The sequence below is a fragment of the Nelusetta ayraudi genome, unplaced genomic scaffold (genome assembly GCF_046127955.1).
Source record: "Nelusetta ayraudi isolate G7.1 ecotype Tasmania unplaced genomic scaffold, CSIRO-AGI_Nayr_v1 ptg000063l, whole genome shotgun sequence".
In the NCBI taxonomy this organism is placed as follows: Eukaryota; Metazoa; Chordata; class Actinopteri; order Tetraodontiformes; family Monacanthidae; genus Nelusetta; species Nelusetta ayraudi.
In genome coordinates this window covers 5,987,872-6,008,560 of record NW_027466113.1, presented here as the reverse complement: position 1 = coordinate 6,008,560, position 20,689 = coordinate 5,987,872, and the positions used below count along the sequence as shown (strand labels likewise).

At 46.6% G+C, this 20,689-nt stretch overlaps 1 protein-coding gene across 2 annotated transcripts; it reads right to left on the bottom strand.

Annotated features, from left to right (window-relative positions):
- Positions 1-2,553: 2,553 nt before the first annotated feature.
- On the bottom strand, positions 2,554-20,038 carry znf574 (zinc finger protein 574). 2 transcript variants are annotated; one of them, XM_076040789.1, is made up of 10 exons: positions 19,945-20,038; positions 17,168-17,325; positions 13,687-15,076; positions 13,389-13,585; positions 12,789-12,968; positions 12,561-12,655; positions 10,600-10,694; positions 7,407-7,555; positions 5,054-5,341; positions 2,554-3,434 (listed from the first exon to the last, which is right to left on the bottom strand). In XM_076040789.1, exons 1-10 carry the CDS (start codon positions 19,955-19,957, stop codon positions 2,844-2,846), a joined length of 3,156 nt encoding a protein of 1,051 aa, XP_075896904.1. In that variant the 5' UTR covers positions 19,958-20,038; the 3' UTR covers positions 2,554-2,843. The 2 variants fall into 2 exon arrangements, with proteins under 2 accessions (XP_075896904.1, XP_075896905.1); XM_076040790.1 differs by lacking the exon at positions 19,945-20,038 and adding an exon at positions 19,733-19,839.
- Between the last annotated feature and the right edge of the window lie 651 nt (positions 20,039-20,689).

The following is a 20,689-nucleotide window of genomic DNA, read 5'->3' as shown; positions in this document are numbered from 1 at the left end:
TCAGCCTTATTTCAATGCAAGTCTATGGGGTGAAATTTCAACTTTGTCCTAGAGACATGGGGCCACTTGCTCTTTCATCAGGAGCCCCCAAGAAGCGCCCACAGCAAATTTGGGGCTTCTAGTACTTGAGGAACCCTAACCCTAACCTTAACCCTAACCCTAACCCTAACCCTAGCTTCAGCCTTATTTCAATGCAAGTCTATGGGGTGAAATTTCAACTTTGTCCTAGAGACATGGGGCCACTTGCTCTTTCATCAGGAGCCCCCAAGAAGCGCCCACAGCAAATTTGGGGCTTCTAGTACTTGAGGAACCCTAACCCTAACCTTAACATTAACCCTAACCCTAACCCTAACCCTAGCTTCAGCCTTATTTCAATGCAAGTCTATGGGGTGAAATTTCAACTTTGTCCTAGAGACATGGGGCCACTTGCTCTTTCATCAGGAGCCCCCAAGAAGCGCCCACAGCAAATTCGGGGCTTCTAGTACTTGAGGAACCCTAACCCTAACCTTAACCCTAACCCTAACCCTAACCCTAACCCTAGCTTCAGCCTTATTTCAATGCAAGTCTATGGGGTGAAATTTCAACTTTGTCCTAGAGACATGGGGCCACTTGCTCTTTCATCAGGAGCCCCCAAGAAGCGCCCACAGCAAATTTGGGGCTTCTAGTACTTGAGGAACCCTAACCCTAATCTTAACCCTAACCCTAACCCTAACCCTAACCCTAGCTTCAGCCTTATTTCAATGCAAGTCTATGGGGTGAAATTTCAACTTTGTCCTAGAGACATGGGGCCACTTGCTCTTTCATCAGGAGCCCCCAAGAAGCGCCCACAGCAAATTTGGGGCTTCTAGTACTTGAGGAACCCTAACCCTAACCCTAACCCTAACCCTAACCCTAACCCTAGCTTCAGCCTTATTTCAATGCAAGTCTATGGGGTGAAATTTCAACTTTGTCCTAGAGACATGGGGCCACTTGCTCTTTCATCAGGAGCCCCCAAGAAGCGCCCACAGCAAATTTGGGGCTTCTAGTACTTGAGGAACCCTAACCCTAACCTTAACCCTAACCCTAACCCTAACCCTAGCTTCAGCCTTATTTCAATGCAAGTCTATGGGGTGAAATTTCAACTTTGTCCTAGAGACATGGGGCCACTTGCTCTTTCATCAGGAGCCCCCAAGAAGCGCCCACAGCAAATTTGGGGCTTCTAGTACTTGAGGAACCCTAACCCTAATCTTAACCCTAACCCTAACCCTAACCCTAACCCTAGCTTCAGCCTTATTTCAATGCAAGTCTAAGGGGTGAAATTTCAACTTTGTCCTAGAGACATGGGGCCACTTGCTCTTTCATCAGGAGCCCCCAAGAAGCGCCCACAGCAAATTTGGGGCTTCTAGTACTTGAGGAACCCTAACCCTAACCTTAACATTAACCCTAACCCTAACCCTAACCCTAGCTTCAGCCTTATTTCAATGCAAGTCTATGGGGTGAAATTTCAACTTTGTCCTAGAGACATGGGGCCACTTGCTCTTTCATCAGGAGCCCCCAAGAAGCGCCCACAGCAAATTTGGGGCTTCTAGTACTTGAGGAACCCTAACCCTAACCTTAACCCTAACCCTAACCCTAACCCTAGCTTCAGCCTTATTTCAATGCAAGTCTATGGGGTGAAATTTCAACTTTGTCCTAGAGACATGGGGCCACTTGCTCTTTCATCAGGAGCCCCCAAGAAGCGCCCACAGCAAATTTGGGGCTTCTAGTACTTGAGGAACCCTAACCCTAACCTTAACCCTAAGCCTAGCTTCAGCCTTATTTCAATGCAAGTCTATGGGGTGAAATTTCAACTTTGTCCAATGGGACATGGGGCCACTTGCTCTTTCATCAGGAGCCCCCAAGAAGCGCCCACAGCAAATTTGGGGCTTCTAGTACTTGAGGAACCCTAACCCTAACCTTAACCCTAACCCTAACCCTAACCCTAGCTTCAGCCTTATTTCAATGCAAGTCTATGGGGTGAAATTTCAACTTTGTCCTAGAGACATGGGGCCACTTGCTCTTTCATCAGGAGCCCCCAAGAAGCGCCCACAGCAAATTTGGGGCTTCTAGTACTTGAGGAACCCTAACCCTAACCCTAACTCGCTGCTTCCGCTGCTGAGAGCTTGTGTCAGAAGCAATTGGCTGTACGGAGAGCCGCGGGCGACAGGATGCCGTTTAAGCAGGACAACCGACTCGTTTTACTGCGTCTGCTGTAAAAACCTGACTGGGCCCCCCGGTATCTTGCCAGCAACGCAATTGAAAATTATTTAGAACCTTTTGTTTTTGTTGTTTTGTTCACGTATGGACTATCAAAAGAATGAGCCGCTGCCATGAGATGTAAAAAGGGTAATAGAAGCTTAAGCTTCACCCTACACCTTTCTGGTCAATATAATTTTGTTGTTCACAAACTGATTTTGTTGTAGTTGTATCCTTTGCGATCTGTTTATTTGTATTCATACAATTATGACCGATTAGAACTAACTGAAAATAACCGAAAAAGCAGATGGGGTCAAAATGATGCAAAACAACAGAAAATTTGCGCAACATTTTTATTTAGACAACTGAATTTTGTTCCTTGCTGCTCTGCCGTAGTGTTGATCTGCAGGTGCGATTCACTAATTACATTCGTCCATCGGTCCGTCCGTCCGTCCGTTTTCCATCAACTCGTGGGTCACCAATCAATGTGGACCAATTAAAGGGATTATAACATTTTTTTAAAATCTTTTATAATATCTATCTATCAACAATTCAAACTTTGTACATGTTAAATAAAAGTCCTCCATCTTCCAAGGAAGCACTCCACCACCGTGGCACCTCCGCACTCCTCATACAGTCTCCTCCACGATGAACTCGATGGCGTGCTGCGGAGACTGGCTCGTCTCCACCATGGTGATCTCGTTTCCGTCCATGGTGATGGTGGGCACGGCGATGCCCTGCGCCCCCAGCAGCGACGACGGCAGGATGACCACCTGCGAGGTGCCGTCAAGGCCGCCGATCTGATCCGACGGGATCATCACCGTCTCCGTGGTCCCCTCCGCCCCCTGCAGGACGTAGATGGTCTGCACGGCGCCACCCCCGCCGGTTCCGTCCTCGGCCGCCACCAGGTTGGCCCCCTCCAGCACCTTCTGCACCTGGGCCACCTCGGCCGCCTGCGCCGCCTCCTGCACCGAGTCCATGAGGTCGCCGTGCAGGCGCATGTGCTTGTCCAGGTTGGAGCGCGAGCGGAAGGCGGCCGAGCAGTAGCCGCAGGGGTAGGGCTTCTCGCCGCTGTGGGTGCGCGCGTGCTCGGTGAGCCGCGCCGCCACGCTGAAGCTCTTGCCGCAGATCCAGCAGCAGAAGGGCCGCTGGCCGCTGTGGATGCGCTCGTGGTCCTGCAGGTGGGGCAGCTGGCGGAAGCGCTTGCCGCACGTGGCGCACTGAGGAGACAGAAAGGGAGAGAGGGAGAAGAAGAAAAAAACGAGTTACGCAGGGCTACAGAAACCTTGAAATTGGCAGCAGCAGCAGCAGCGGCGGCGGCAACAGCGGTGCATGAGTGCAATTTTTTCCACTCTCTCCATTTTCCTCTCCGCGCGAGGCAGTAATGGATGAAAGGGGACAACAGGAGCATCAGGAGGGATAAAGAGGCGACGACGAACTGGGCCAGGAAACGCTCATAAACTGCCCAACTTGTTTCCCTGATCGATCAGTCTGACATTTACCCTCACAATAATTTAACCGATGGCGTCCAGACGTCCACCAGCAACAGTTAAGACGTCAACAAATGTTTTGCTCGCTTTTCACAAAGGAGACAACCAAGGCCAAAAAAAAAAAAAAAAAAAAAAAAAAAAAGCGTCTGCTGACAGCCAATCCCTTCCATTATTAAATCCTTCCCCGCCCCCACCGGCTTGTTAGCACCTGTCTGCACACAGCAAACTCAAACCTAGAAGCTTGGGAGTGAAGCGAGAACTAGAGGTTCCTGCTGGGAGCTGCTAGACTGAGAGCTGTGCTCCATGTGTAAAAACATGCTGCGCCTCTTTAAGAACCTGGCAGATTTCAACCCAGAGCTCCCATTACTATCCAGAAATTTGTTTTGGATGCCAGTGGAGCAGGAACATACGCTCCATCATGTAAAGAACTACGCAAGTCTGCAGAAAAACGTATATATTTAGCCCTCTGTTTACTGCAAAGACTGACTGTATCAGTATGCAGGGCAAACACTTGACTGGGAGGGTGCAGCCGGCAACCTTGGAGAGGTTGTCGATGTCCCCTGTGACGTCACAAAGGGCCTATGTTTAAAAAAAACAAAACAAAAAAAAACCTGGTTTGACTGGTTCCTGCACAGTTCACTAGCAGGCGACAGAAACAGATTATTGGTGGCGAAGGGAAATCTGTGTGATGAAGGGCCTTTAATCTCAAACTGATCCCCCCCTAGAATAAAAGCACATTGTGTTACAGAGACCAACTTTCCTTGAACCACGAGGCCGAGGAGCGATAGCACTCCAAGAGGAAAAAAGAAAGAGGGAAAGAAAAAAAAAAGAGCGTAGCCACAAACATTAAATCAATTTCTACAATGCGACGCGCTGCCACGGGCTCGGATGGCTCCGTGCTTGATGTCCTGCCTCGTCACCGGATAGAGAGGGAGAGAGAGAGAGAGGGAGAGAGAGAAGGAGGAGGGGGTGGGGGGCAGAGAGTCCCAGAATAGCAACAGTCGCAGAGGGAGGCTGACGGGCCCTAACTCAGCTCCGTCATTAATCACAGGTACACAGGGAGGGAGGAAACACCCGCAGGACACACGCTGCACAAATGGCCACGGTCCAGAATCGGGGAGAGAGAGAGAGAGAGGGAGAGAGAGAGAGAGAGAGAGAGAGAGAGAGAGAGGAGCTGGAAGAAGGTGTGACCAACAGGGAGGGACGGAGGCAGTGACCAACCAGAGTTAAAGGGCATCAAAACCTGCCGTTACTTTGTATTAAAAAAGAAAACAAGGGACTTTTCATTCAAAATCTGAGTCCTTCGTATGCGTCTACACCCCCCACCACCACCAAGCCCCCCCTCCTACCTCGAAGGGCCTCTCGTCGGTGTGCGTCCTCATGTGCACCTTGAAGGTGGAGTTGTAGGCGAACTCCTTGTGGCAGTACTGGCAGCGGAAGCGCGGCCGGTTCTTGGACTTGCTGAGCGTCCCCTGGAAGTGGGCAAGCACGTGCTCCTCCAGGGCGGCGTTGGAGGTGAAGCGGCGGCGGCACGGCCGCACTGGGCACTTGAGGGGCGTCTGGCCCGTGTGTGAGAGCCGGTGGAGGTCCAGGCCCTCCTGGGTCATGCAGCGGTGGCCGCACAGGTCACACTCGATCTGAGGGAGGGAGAGAGCGAGGAGGGGGAGGAGGAGGAGGTGGTGCAGGACGCGGTGGTGATGGAGGAAGAGGAAGAGAACGTAGTGATGGAAGAGAAGGAGGAGGTGATGGGGAGGAGGAGGAGAAGAACATGGTGATGGAGAAGGAGGAGTAGGAGGTCGTGGTGGTGATGAGGAGGAAGAGGAGATGATGGAGGAGAATGAGGTGATGAAGGAAAAGGAGGTGGTGATGGAGAAGAAGGAAGGGGAGGAGAAAGAGGTGATGATGGAGGAGGTGATTGCGACAGAAGACGTGAAGGAGGAGGAGTAGGAGGAGGAGAATAAGGTGGTGATAGAGAAGGAGAAGGGGGTTGTGATGGAGGAGAAGGAGGAGGAGATAATGGAGATAATGGAGAAGGAGGAGGAGATGGTGGAGGACATGGTGGTGATGGAGGAGGAGGAGGAAGAGGACGTAGTGATAGAAGAAAAGGAGGTGGTGATGGAGGAGAAAGAGGAGGTGGTGATAGAAGAGGAGAAAGAGGATGAGGTGGTGATGGAGGTGAAGGGGTAAGACGTAATGGAGGTGACAGAAGACGTGAAGGAGGCGGAGGAGGAGATTGGAGGAGGAGGAGGGGAACAAAAGGTCAGACGTTGTCACGCTCTGTGTGTCCCAGACGGAACCACCACGAGGTTTCATTACAATTGAAAACCTTGATTGGATTCCACACACATTTCCCCAAACCTGAACTCTTAGTTAATAAAAAGGCAAATGCCGAACAAGAAAAAAATAAAATAAAAAAAAATCACTGACATCAGACACACAGTCGCACTCTGTACAACAAATGTTCTGATGGCTGAATTCTGTGCTCGATACTCTTGTTTACAAATACAATCTGGCTGGCGGCCAGGATGTTTTCAGGCCCCCCCCCCCCCTTCTTTTTTGTGCCAGTTTCTCCAAGACTTACAAGCCTCGGCACAAATACATGACACCCCCCAGTGAGATAATCAGGAGCTGCTGCCACCAGTGATGGCAGATATGTCATTACTTTCCCGACAGTCGTTTCGTCGATTTCACACAGTCACGGCAGCCAAAAGTGTCGCAACGACATTTGATGGTTTCACACAAAAACGTCACCTGGGTGTCATTTTTCCCCATCAAGTGGCAATGTACATAATATGGCACATGCCTTCCGAAAATGCCAAGAACTGCAACTGGTACCGGTGGTTCTCGACTGGTGGATTCTCAGGACCCACATTTATTCCCTTGTCATGAAGTCTGGACTCAAATTCATTCCACTAAAATAGAAATGCCACTTTCTTTCATTTCTAGCGAATAAATAATTGAAATTATTGAAGTGTGTGTCCTGCAAAATAAATGCATCAAATCAATCGATATACAGGGAGTCCCAAAAAATTTGACATCATTTTTAAGGCCAATAATTTTGGCAATTCTTGTTATAAACTCAAATTTTCACAAAATGTATGGAAACAGATCAAGGTTTTATATTAGTTCTGTTTTCAGGTCGAGCCATGCTTCGCACAGTCGCCCAGTTGTGACACGGCACACCCAGTTGACGTGTGCCGTGTCACAGACGGTGCAAATAATGAAGACTTGATAATGAAATAGGTCCCATAATAAACTTGTTTGTTCAACACCTAAACTGTTCAATTTCATTGAGCAAACTGAAAGTGAAACTGAGTAGTTTTCAAGATAATTGCTTTTAAAATGATGTCTTTTGTTCGGGACAACCTGTACTTTAAAAGCACATTTTAAACACTTTAATAGTTTGTTTGTTTTTTTTGTTTGTTTTTTTGTTTTTTTTTAACAAAAATAATGGAAACTGCCCACAAAGCTGTGAGCCACCAGTTGAGAAATGCTGACTTGTACAATAAACCCACTAAACTTTTTCCTATTTTTTTTTTCTTTGTTTTGTTATTCATAACAGAGAATCACTGTGCACATTTCACACAGGTTTTATCCTGGCAGTGAGATTTGGTTATTTTTCCATCCTAAGTGAAAACATTCCAAACTCTTTTCATTTTCGTCCAACACAAATCCACAAAGCCGGCTCTGGCCGCTTCTCACCTGGCCGGTGGATCGTCCCCGTCCCTGGCCGCGGCCGCGTCCCGCCCTCCGCTCCTCCTCCGTGGTCGGGCACCGCTGCTGGTGGATCTCCAGCACTGCCTGGTTCACAAACTGAGACGTGCAGAAGGCGCACGTGGCAGGTTTCTTGTCTGCAATTAGACAAAGACAGTCGGCTTTCAGTCAGATTAGCGGATGTCGGATGGCGCCGATGGCTTTTCCCCCCTCGGCGCTACGCTATTATTGCGCTGCGCCGGGGCTGATTGTGAGCAATGTGCCAACAATTGTAAAAGGGAAGGAGAGTGTTGAGGTGATAATGGTGCCGGTGCGGACACATAATGAGCCCGAGGTGAGCGCTGGTTCATTATGTTGAGTGCAGGAGGAGAAGCAAACCCAAACAATCCAGGCGCCAAGATTTACGGGAAGAGAAAATCAAGGTTTTTTTTGGGAAGATACTGATGAAAGAAGCAGATAGAGTCAAATGAGAAACAAATCTTGGCCTCCACTTATTGGGTTTACCTGGAAGATCACTGTCACTCAGTATTAAAAGGTGCTTAAACAATCCGGAGGCGGTAAACGAGCTGGCGGGAACAGCTGCACACGTCGCTAATGACCTTCCAGCCGTTCACGCTTGTAAAGTGTTTCAGTGTCCCGACATCCCGCAGCGCCGCTGCTGTGCCACCCCGTCGTTTGGGTCTGCTCCCGTGTGACTCACTGGAATTAACTGCGATCGCTATTTGCTATCAGGGGAGACAAAGGGCTGATAAGCACTCCCAGTGCCATGATATGACTGCGCCGCCGGCCAAGTGAGAAACTAACCGGCGTCACGCCGAGGATCTGGACCCTCACCAAGGATCCGTGTAACGCCAGTGACACGACAAGAAGCACCGAGAGGGGATTAGCGACTCTGTGGCGGTCAAGGACACTCCTCGTTAGGACTGGCAGAAATGATAGGAGTGCGTCTTCACTGCGGCAGCGAAATTTAGAAGATTTTAAGGAGCCGGGGCGAAATATAGCGTGAAAGTTGAATTGAAAAAAGTTTTTCTTTCAACGAGGCATGCAAATTATCGATTAGTTCATTAATCATTAGTTGATTGACCTTATCGATCGATTGACGATTAATTGATCAGCGGCGATTTTTCCTGAGAACCTAAATTTCACAATGAAAAATGTGTAGGGAACACATTATTTACCCTTGAATAATGTTGAGGGTCCAATGTCAACCAATGTCCAATGTTTTACATTAGAGAACAGTAAAAACACCCTAAACATTTATCCTCTGACTTTAAGTTGACTTCTAATGGGTCACATTTCAACTTTTTTTTAAAAAGTTGTTTAAAAGTAACTTGTTCTAGGTATATGACCGTCACAATATCTACAGGTGAGCTGCTCTTTCCTGACACTACACTGTTATAATGACATTAACTACCCGCGTCAAAAAAGTTTAATTAATTGCGACTAATTTAATTGAATCAACTAAATTTTCTTAATCGATTAATTCATCGATAATCGATTAATTGTTAACATCCCTAGAACTGATTTTTTTGTTCTCTTCCAGGAGGAAAAACAAACCCCTCCAAAACCTTTGCTTGCTAAGCAATTTTCACTTCCTGAGCATTTTCTATATGTAGAGCCGTCGCAATCCAAAGCGGCATGATCCATGACAATTTTCTGTCCGTTGGCTCATTATGTCGTCATAATCGGCCCAATCAGCCGGGGCCTCGTTAGTGTTTGGCTAAATGAGCCACATTCTCCCGGCATCGCTCTTGGAGAGAAAAAAAAAACAAAAAAAAAACACAACCTGGCGTGGAAATGGCTGACGCTTCATCGGCGCCGTCCACGTCTATAGGTCATCATGCCAACATCTCGCAATCTGCTAACCATCTGTGCCGTCTGTCCCGGCGGGGTGGATACACTCTGCTCCCCGTCGGGACCCGCTAATTAAACCTCTAATAAGGACAGTCTCTGCGTATGGCCCTGAACTGATCAATGGATCAATCCCTCCAATCATCTCCCTCAGAGGAGCAGCGTACCTCTGACCCCCCCCGCCCCCCACCACCACCACCCTCCCCAACCCCTCCGCCTGCTGATGCTTCAAGCTGAACTAATGAGGTCGACGTTTCAACGCCCCCCAATTCATTTACCACGCCCCCCCCTCCCGCTCTCCCTCATCCCATTGCAGGCGGGAGACAAATCAATGGAAAGCCAATGACTTAATGCATCGGGGGAACAATGCACATATAACATGGAGGTTTGTTAAATGAACAAGATAAGCCCGCCACGAGAACTGATAGGGCCGTTTATTGTTAGCTTTGTTCCAATCAATGGCAATTCGCTAAACTGCCTGCGCTGAGAAGAACATGGCCTCCACTTGTTCTCCAAGGCAGGCCACCACGTGCCAGGCAGGTCGTTGTGAGACGCTCGCCAGCAGTTTCAATCTTTCAAAGGCCAGTTCAAAGCGCTCAAATTCAGGGTGTGCTTGTGCCTGAGCCTCAAACTGCTATTTTTATCCCCCTTTTTCTCTCCCCGCCGCCGCCGCCATGTGACCTGACACAGGCCTCCGCTGGAGTCCTTGTTACATTTCAGCCCTCCAGCCTCTCAATACCTTCATTAACAGCGGGGGGGTTCTGTTTGAACATGGTCAGTGGGATGGCCGACACGAACACGTGCACTTCCTGTACACGCGGAAAAAGCAACAACAATGGGCAGCAGAGCGAAAGGTGGTGAAACACAGCAGCTCAGCAGCTTCCAAACCTGGAAGCTTCCAAACCTATATATATATATATATATATATATATATATATATATATATATATATATATATGTACACATTTACATTTGCCTTACAATTGCAGAGGGGGGGGAAAAAGTCTCCACAATTTTAGGGCAAATTTTGCCTCTATCCCTCCAAGATATACATTATCAAAGTTGTTTAAAATTCTATTTTTCATCGTCATCATCATCCTCCTCCTACTCAGCATATTACTCAAATATTCTTCCCCATACCTCTGAAGCGCTCTGGGCATCAGCTCAGCAACATACATCATGTGTAGGTGCAGACAGTCACAAATTAAGCGGAGACAGATATTCAATTTCCCCTGCAAATAAATTAAAACTCTGACCACAGCAGCTGGAGCGTCATGTGTATCATCGCTTCTGGATGAACGTGGATGAGCTATGAATGTCAAACTCTTACCTTGGTGCATGAGTGAATGCAAGTCCAGCTCTTTCCTGCGTTTGAAGGCCTCTCCACATTCGGTGCACGGGAACGGGTGGCTCGTGTGGAGCAATCTGTTTGAAGATGCACGACGGCAACGACTTTAATATTCATAATGGCAGTGGAAATGGGGGAAAAAATCCGGGGAAAAAATCCGGTTGCATCACATTGAAGAGTTAAAAACAGACATCTCAGATGTGACTTGCAGGTCGGCATCGGCATCCCTCTGGTTTTGAAGGAGTATTGAGTGAGAGTACAAAGACCGCAGATAAAAGAAGAGGCGTAAACAAGGAGAAGCCGGTGTTAGCACATGAAAGACTATATTTATCCATTGCATAACATTACTCCGGATACAGCCTAAGGTGAGGAGGGAAGTGTTGGGATGTTTTCACCTCACAGCTGCAACAGGCGCGCTTTCGCTGGCGCAGAACAAATAAAAATACTTGTCTCTTTTTGTCGCAGGCGGGGAAGCATCCTGCTCGCTGCAATATGTATGAAGAGGAGCCTGCTACAGGTGACGCCACAACAAAAGAGCTGAAAGGGGGTATGGGGGGTGGGGGCGACGAGTCACTTTAAGTGTATTACAATGTCACGGTTGATATGCAAGGACCTCTGGGCGGCGGGATGATAGGCCGGGGCCGTTTCTGTCGCTTTTAAATAAAGAATAGAAATCAATATTTCAGGGACGGCTGACCCTGAGGCTGGAGGGGGAATTAAGATCTCCGTCAGGGTCACCTCTACCTCCAGCCAAACCGATGTTGGGCGATGGGGAGAGGTGGAGCCGTGCGCAGTGTTGCGCTCCATATGGATACATTTACACAAACGCACGACAACGTTCAAGGCTGGTTATGTAACGTTCCCAGGGATCCACGTATGGGATAAAGTACACATATGTGCGCACCTAAAAATGAATGACTGCGGTTTATATTTGCTAAAAAATAAGCATCTATATTTACATAGCGGTCTCATGAGGAGACATACTACAGTCACAAATGTGTCCCTGCAGAAGCGCAAAGCACGGATGCACTCCTGAGTTTCAGTATTAAACCGCGAGGTTGGAGTAACGAGACAGGTGGCCACAGGAAACCAGAATTCACATCAGCGTGACTGATTTTTCATTTTTAATTTAAAATTTCATTCACTGGTTCTCCACATAAGCCAAGATGTGCTACTTCTCTTCTTAGAGACGCTTTGAGAAACTATACATACATTTTGGGGGGGGCTTTCTGCACACTGAATTTGAACAAGGCAGACTCAAGATTTCACATTTAAATAATTGTTATTTTGGTGGGGGGGGTGGGGGGGGAGACTCTTAAATTCTATACACACTGCTTTAACCTTGCTGATAAATACACATCACATATTTTGCTCGAGCTAATAAAATGTTGTATATCCTCCTTCCCTCCGAAGATCAGCGAGGTAGGAAAGGTTACAGCCTTATTTTTTTTCCCCAGTCCTGGCTTATCATTATCATCTTAATTTACTGGGTCTCTGTCTGTCAATCATAAGTTGCTGAGGCTTAAGGGCAGCCAGACATCTCAGTTTGTGTGCTCGCTACACAGCTTAAAGGTTTCGCTCAGTAGTTGGACACGGCTCGGCTGCCACAGCTCCTGTGTGTGTGTGTGTGTGTGTGTGTGTGTGTGTGTGTGTGTGTGTGTGTGTGTGTGTGTGTGTGTGTGCGTGCGTGTGCGCACGCACGCGGGATGTTTAATCTAAATCCTGTCCACGGTTCAGTTTGTGACAGTAATTCTTATGTATTTACCTGGAACACAGAGATAGAATTTATTGACTGCTGATAATCTGCGATTCCTGCAGGAATCCAGATGTTTAGTGGTGCAGTTTGGTGCACAGAGTCGAAAGCTGGGATAAGTGGTGGTACTATTTCCACCAGAAACTATACATATATTTTTTAAATGTTACTGGAATGCTGTGGTCATTACCTGTGATGGTTCAGCTGATCCTCGGTGGAGAAGCGCGAGGGGCAGGACGGACACGGGAAGCCGTGCACAGCCTCGTCGTTGTCCAGACTGCACACCTGCATAGAGCGACAATCCACACAATTAGACAAACATTTCAAACACCACTGACCGACATTGTGCTCACATGTTGAATTCAGTCCTCTACTGCAAAGTGTGCAACAAATGCAACGGAGTCTGACGGAGGCGTACCGGCTTGCGTCCACGTTTGCGCGGCACCATGGTGGACGAGTGGATGCGCTGGTGCCTCTTCAGGGTGGGCGCCTGCGAGAAGCTTTTGCAACAGACGTCACACTTGAAGGGTTTGTGGCCCGTGTGGGTCATACTGTGACGCAGCAGGCTCTGGGAGTTGGCAAAGGACTTTGGGCACACCTTCACGACACAAAAGAGTGAGGTTTAGCATCCGGGCTTAGTGGTTTGTTTGTTTTTAGCGATTTCAGACAAACTATATATATGTGTGTGTGTGTGTGTGCAAAGACAATAGCAAACATGTCAGTCAAAATAAAATTTAAGTTCAACCAGCTCCTTAAGCATAACTTGAAACTTGAACTTGAAAATACAGGGTGTCCAAAACAATTTGCCATAATTTCGCAGGCCAATAATTCTGGCAATTCTTGTTGAAATAACCTCTAATTTTGACAGAATGTTTAGAAACAGATCAAGATTTCATATCTAATGTTTTATTTTTGTTCTGTTTTCAGGTTGAGCCATGCCGTTCGTTTTTTGGGACACCCTGTACGTTGAAAGAGTATAGTCAATTAAAAACATGGAAAATAAAGGTGGCACTGTCACCTTGCAGGTGAAGAGCTTTTCTCCCGTGTGGCTGAAGACGTGGGCGCGGAGGAAGACCCTCCTGGTGAAGGTCTTGCCGCAGTAGGGGCAGACGTGGGGCAGCGGGGTGCGGGCCCAGTCTTGCAGCAGCTTGGCAGGCGGGGGGTGGTTGGCGTTCTCCAAATCTGGTTTCTCTTTGGCGCCTGAAACTTTGCTTGCTAGAAGAAAGACAAACGGAGGAATAGTTCAGAGAGGAAAACATTTCTTATCCTCCCCCACGTGTGGTGTGCACCATTTCAGATGAATATGTCTTTGGCACCTTTGAGTCCGTTGCCACCGCTGACGATCCTGAAGGAGGGTCTGCCTCTCTTTGGAATGGGCGAGCTGAACTCGGCGGCTGAGGGTGAGAGGGGTCGCTTGGAGCTCTGCGAGGGCTCCTCAGGGACGGCGGCAGTGGCAGCAGCGGCGGCCTCCTCCTCGTCGCCCGTGTCCCCCTCGTCCTCCACCTCCGTCTCCGGCTTGAGCAGGTGCTGCCGGCGGTGGTATAGGTACTTGGTGGTGTTCATGAAGACCTCGCCGCAGTCCATGCAGCTGTGCAGCGGCTCGTGCAGGTCGTGGCTCTGGCCGCGGTGATCGACCAGCTTCGCCTCCGAGGCAAAGTTGCGCCCGCAGAGCGTGCACAGGAAGAGCGGCGGCTGAGTCAGGCTGGGGGCCGCGTCCTGGCCCTCCTCGGCCGCCTCGCCACCCTGAACGCCCACTTCCTGCGCCGCCTGCCGAGGGGCGGCGGCGCCGGGGTCGACGGGGTTTCCTTCCCCTTTCTGCTTGTGCTGCTTGCGGTGGTAGAGGAAGAGCGTGGTGTTGAGGAAGCACTCGCCGCACACGGAGCATCGGTGCAGGGCCTCCTCGAAGCCGTGCTGGGTCTTGCGGTGGGACACCAGTTCCGAGACCATGCCGAAGCACGAGCCGCAGTCCACGCACAGCAGCACCGGCTCCGGTTTGGGTTTCTTGCTCGTCCCCCGTTTCCTTGGGGAGGAATCTTCTGAGTTGGGCTCTGCCGGCACGGTCGCGTCGGCCGCATTAGCCGCATCGGTCACATCAACTGCATCAGCAGCACCCGTAGCCTCCGAGCCCTGAGATATTTGGATCTCCTCCTCCATTCGCTCCTCCTTCACCACCGCTCTTTCCGTCTCCTCGGCCTCGACGCTTTGTTTGGTTTCGCCGGCGTAGAGAGAGCAATCATCCGGATTTAGAGTGGAATCAGCGCTCTCAGCTGGAACAGTCTCGGGCTCAGGCTCCGGCTGTGGCTCAGGATTTGCCCCGCTGTCAGAAACAGCCTGCTGACAGTTTTCTTTGCGATGCTGCTGCCAGAGGTCGAGGCTCTTAAAGAGTTTTTCACAGTCTCCACACTGGTAGAGGATCCTGGGCTGGTCCGGTACCTCCTCATCACCGGCTGCGGCCTCCCCCTCGGCGGCCAACGCCGCCAACTCGTGCTCCTCTCGGACTTGGATCTGTGGGAGGGCTGCTTGGACTTGAATGTGTGGGACCCCTGAATGGAGTTGAATCTGTGGAATCACTGAGTGGAGCTGAATTTCAGGGACCGCCGACTGGAGCTGAATTTGCGGAAGCATCGATTGGATTTGGATTTGTGGAATTTCTGTTTGGAACTGGATTTGCGGGACATCTGCTGTCCGAGAGACATTAATGACATGCTGGAAAGACAAGAGGAGAAAATCATCATAATGCTGTCTGTTTTTTGTTTTTCATCATTATTATTATTATTATATTACTATTTTTTTTTAGTCTACTATTTTTTTTTAAATCTATCTGACAGAGTAAAAATTAGTTTGGTGTTGGGAAGCCAAACATGAGGTTACCGATGTCAATCTCTCGTGAGATCGACAACGTTCAATGGGAGGCCCAAATGGCTCACAGTTAATTATCAGTTTTTTCTTTGGTAATCCAACCAGTGGACTCCTCTCAAGGACCTACATTTAAATTTTCAAATAACATAATTTGTGCATACTCAGGGCAATAAGGGTTGCAAAAAAAAAAAAGATTATTCTGCTGTCCAAGTACATCGCCCCGTGTCATTTGGCAGGGCACATGGACTTAATTGGGTTAGAGTTCCAACACCAACACAACAAACTTAGCTCGAGGCGCAAATGAAGCAGCTAAGGTTAAAAGTAACAATTAACACTTTATTCACTTGGCACCGGGCCGTACTTTAAAAAAAGAAAAGAAAAAACTAGGCTCTTCATTTTCAAGTTTAAAAGTCACCTTTTGGTAGTACACAATATTATATACTTGCCAAAAACACATAAATTTCCTCTACATGATAAAAACAATGAAACCTCGCTGGCAACATTCAGCGTGGATGCAATCAGTCAACAGACTTGTGCTCAGTGGAGGCCAGGAAACCATAAGGCACTTTAGTTTTAAAGAGTTTCTCCAGCTGTTTCATCCGTTGGAGGGACCGATAGTGATCCATCAGAAGAAAGTGCGGCACCGACTGACGCATCATTCCTCCACCTCGTCTTCCTGCTGGTGATTCAGGACGCAATTAATCTGCCATGAATGTCACTGTGCTTTATGGACATTTGTTGAAGACTTTAAGGATGGAAGTCTGGGAACGCATTCAAGGAAGCGGCGGTGACTGCTCTGCACCCGCAGGGCTGTTTTTGAAAGAGTCATGCGTCGGTCCAGAGATGTGCAGTGGCACCAAGACCTTGCTCCAAAATGTTGAAGGGGATAACGCGTACGATTATACAACTCCCAAACTTTGAAATTCAAATAGCTCCTTCGGAAGACTTAATTTGGTTGAGAAGTTTGATAGAATTCATCCCAAAAGAATATATTGAAAACTGTACAGATAATAAGACTGAATAAAATAAAATAATATCCAGAGGCCTTTTCAAATTCACTATGAGCCCACTAAATTTACATACAGAGATACCGGGAGAGAACAAACGCTATAAAACCAGAGCAAAATTAGTATTTCTTTCCCCTTTCAACAACAAAGATCTTTATAGATGTTGGGAATATGAGGAACATAGAGATGGCTTTGCCTGATAAGATGCAAATGCTGGACTTGAATCCAACCTGCACCCTTGTTTCTTTCATTTCTGCCTCTTCTCTTTTCATGCAATTCATCAGACGAATGTCCTGAAACATGAAACTGGCTGCGTGTATGTGTAATATTACCTGGTTGAAAGTAACGTGTTGAGACAATTGTATGAACTGCACTGAGGCTGTGATATAACTGCAACTTTACAACTATTTATTTAAAGCTTAATGATCTTCAAGACTGTAATAAAAAAAAAAAACATTTCATTGTATTTATCTATCGAGTTGCTTTTTCAACATTTAAACACAGCATCTTCTTAAATAAGTCACCAAGTCCATACTTTACTGCTGTTGTGTACTCAATGTTGTCATCACCATAACACTTTAGTTTAGCATGAGGCTAAAACTGTTTCTGCAGGAAACTGTAAACAGAGGGCTAAACAGACTGCGTTCTGGAGACCTACTGATTTAAAACCCAAAAAAACATTAAGGTTGCTTCACCTGAGTCAGGGATGAAAAACAATAATCTAATGTAAATATGGGACTTTAACATTTGGTTGATTAAATTCATAGTATTAGATTGACAGCTGACATTTTTGCAGTGTAGGTAATGTTAGGTAAAAAAAAAAACAATACAAACCACCAAAACCATATAGATGTTATCCATTTTGCCGCACAACTTCATATCCTGCACTCACTCCATAGTGACAAGAAAAGGGAACGTGTGCTGTATTTACCCGAGTTTGCAGCACTGGAACTGTTCCAGTCGTGTCTCCAGATGTGTCAGGCTGTTCCTCTTCTGATGTGCAGGTCAACTGATGCTCGAGCACCTCTTCCAGGGTGTTGAACTCCCGGTAGCAGGGGAAGCACATGTACACTGATGAACTCTCCATGGCTTCAATGGGATTGGAAATCAAAAAAACATTTTAGTCGGCAAACACAAAAGAGATTTGGAAAAAGGTGAACGAGGTCACCAAACTCTGCATGCCTCGAATATGAACCTGACAACCAGTGACATGCCGTCAGGGGAGGCAGTGCCTCACCTGTCACAAAGTAAAATGCTCACAATGAAAGATAAGAGAAAATCTTTTTTTTTTTGCCACTTGAATGTTCTAAAAATGCTCAAAATTGCTGAATTTACACTGACTGAAGCAGGCAGTTGACGCTGTCTGATATATTTAATGAAATTTTGTGACAAATTCAGTCATTCTAATCGGCCATGAATATGAAAGTACCGAGCCACACTGATAGGGGGCAGTGACGTGCATTACTGACGACGCTAACAGGTGCACATGGTGCACAGGTGAGGTCAACACTGAGGACAGTCAGTGATGACCAATGATGATGCAGATATAGGTAAGAACACAGACAATTTCCAGTTTTAATAAAATAAAAGCAAGATCCCCCCCCCACCAAAAAAAAAAAAATAGATACAAATTGAAAGTTACCTACTGAATATTCTGTTTACTTACTATCGTATTGAATTGATTAAAGCAAGATTAAAATATTTTTTAAACTAACCAAAATAAACTGAATGTTACAATTATTATTATTATGCCGATTATTGTTACAAAATAATAATTTTCTATTTTGGGTTCATTTATTTGTACACCTGACTCCAGGGGAGTCAGTGGCTCAGCAGTCATGAACCTCACCGCACCGTCACTGCTGACAACGTGAGCCTTGTACAAATGTCCATCCACCACTTCCACACGACTGAGGTTGCGTTGCGAACATTGCCCTCTCCTGATGAAAAAACGTGACTGCATATACCACCCAGACCACAGCCTCGACTCCTGAGCCAAGAGACGAGCTGTGGCACTGCCAAGATGACTCACCACAACTGGGCCTAAGTTAATTGTTATTTTGGCCAGGCGGGTTGCGGCACAGCTGGAGACCTTGCCAAGTCTTTGTCTCCGTCTGCCATTTAATCGACCGAGACAACGTCCTGCTCAAAAATCTATTAAATATGCACTGTAAGTGGTATCTGAAGGGCCGGTGTGCTCATGCTGCTTTTTCAATGCGACAGTTATAGGAGAAAGCCCTCCTACTCAGCACACACACACTAACTAACTTACACTGCGGCAGCAGAGATCACCTGGCCACAAAAAGTACCAAAAAGCACTAATGAGTAAAGTTTATTAAGTAAATAAACAGACAATTTTCACAGTTCATGGTAAATTCAATGCAACATGTCCATACGAAGTTTTTTTTTTATTATTATTAAATAATTATTATAACGATGATTGGCCATTTTAAAGACAGATGCCAATTTTGTGTTAAAATATTAAAATGTCATAATACTCCAGCTTTTACTATCACACTCTGTAATGCATGCATTTTTGCAAATATAAGATACAAATAACTTAAAATTAGCCGCAAATATACATTTACATACGTAGACTACGTAGACGTAGATTTACTTAAAAAGCCAAACCAAGAGCTAAATGTAAACAAAATTTGGACAGTGTGGGCGGTTGTAACCACACACAAAAAGTCTGATCTGGGGTCCATACTCTCTGATATGCCTGACTAGTAAATAGAAGCAGATGGCAACCGTAATCATTTTGACGTGCTGATATTGCAGTAGTGCTTTGCACTTGGTGAACAGTATGTTCAAGGTTGGCCAGCCGCATCACTACCAGCTTAAAATACTGTTGTGCTAAATAACGCAGATGTTTACGTATAAACCAGGCGGTTGGCGCAACAATGCTGACGGCGACGTTTTAGGATCACAAGTGAGGCGTATTTGCACATTTAACACCAAACCAGCTGTTCTCAATATCATTAATTCAATGACAGCCGTACACAATATTCAAAGCCAACTAGAATATGAATGACTCGCGTTGTGAGTGGCAACGTTGGCGAACGCTGACCGACAACTTCTCCCTTTGGCCGAAAGAACATGGCCAGAGAGATTATTAGCACAAAGAGGAACAAGATCGAAAACACTGCTAACATATATACGTTCGAGTCACGCGGAGCCTCATGCTAGCTTGTCTGCCCCAAGTCTTGGCTAACTTTGTAAACACTGCGACTAGACAGCTCATCTTCGCCGAGGCTAAAGGAGAGCAGCTAGCCGGGGAAACAAGTGTCGTATTAAAGCCAACGCTTCGGTTTTAACATGCCACCATGGCCGTCTTTCTCGCAACATGGCGAACGAGCCATCAGGATGTTAGCTAACAAAATCAGAATATCGGGACACATTCGCGCGATTATTTAGTGTTTCCTTGACACCGAGCTCTGCGTACGACTTAGCTGGCGTCTAGACCACTTATACCACATGGACCAGTAGCGCTTACTTTCTGGTACAAGGAGGAGAAGAAGAAGAAGAAAACAGCGAAGAAGGAGGGCGGGCTATGCTTCTTCGGTGGTGTAATGGCGGCGGCTGATCAAAGTTGGCATTAGCTGTCTCCCCCCGTGGAAATATCGTGTATACCGTCATTCGAAATAAAATGTCTTTAAACTTGTGGCATTTCGATGAAATAAGATAAATTATTTCAAAGCTACTCACCGTGTTCCGACATTGTCGTTCAGGGAAATAGGCCACGAACTTCAGTTTTTTTTTTCTTCCAAATGTTACATGAATCGATGTGATTGGTTGTTCCTTTCGAATCCTGCGCCAATCGTGTTCATTTACGTCAAACACTGAGGAAGTTTGTATGTGAAAAGGGCGCCATTGTTCCTGACTGCATATGCAGTGCTCCACACTCCGTATTATTTTGACATTTCTGACATGTAAATCGTCTGATTTATTATAATTAATTTACCCGTTGATAATACTACATTGGAAAATTATTTTACTTGATTGTGCTTGAAGCTTAAACAAGTAGAAATAACTGGTACATTTACGTAAAAAAAAAAATGCATTGGCCATAATTATGATTAAAATGTTTTTAGAATGTAAAGGTAAATAAAATCCAGGATACTTCTTCAAACAATATTCGTGTGTGTATGTAGTTTTATGCTTACTTGAAAAGGTATTGGATTTGCTTTGATAAGACCTTAACTGACCTAGCATAGTACCGGTATCAAACAAGTCAGAGCTGAGGTTGCTGTTTATAAATAGAGAGGTAAAAAGTCAGTCAGGTCACACATACAAAATGTTAATTTGCTAGCTGAGTCTGACGTGCAGCTTTAAAATGAATGGGCACGCTGAGATTAATTAAATTGTGCTTGGTTTAAATTTTTTAGTGGGACAGACTTGTTTGGGGCATAAAGTTGTGTTGGCTGTTTTAAGATGTGTGCCAAAGGCCAAT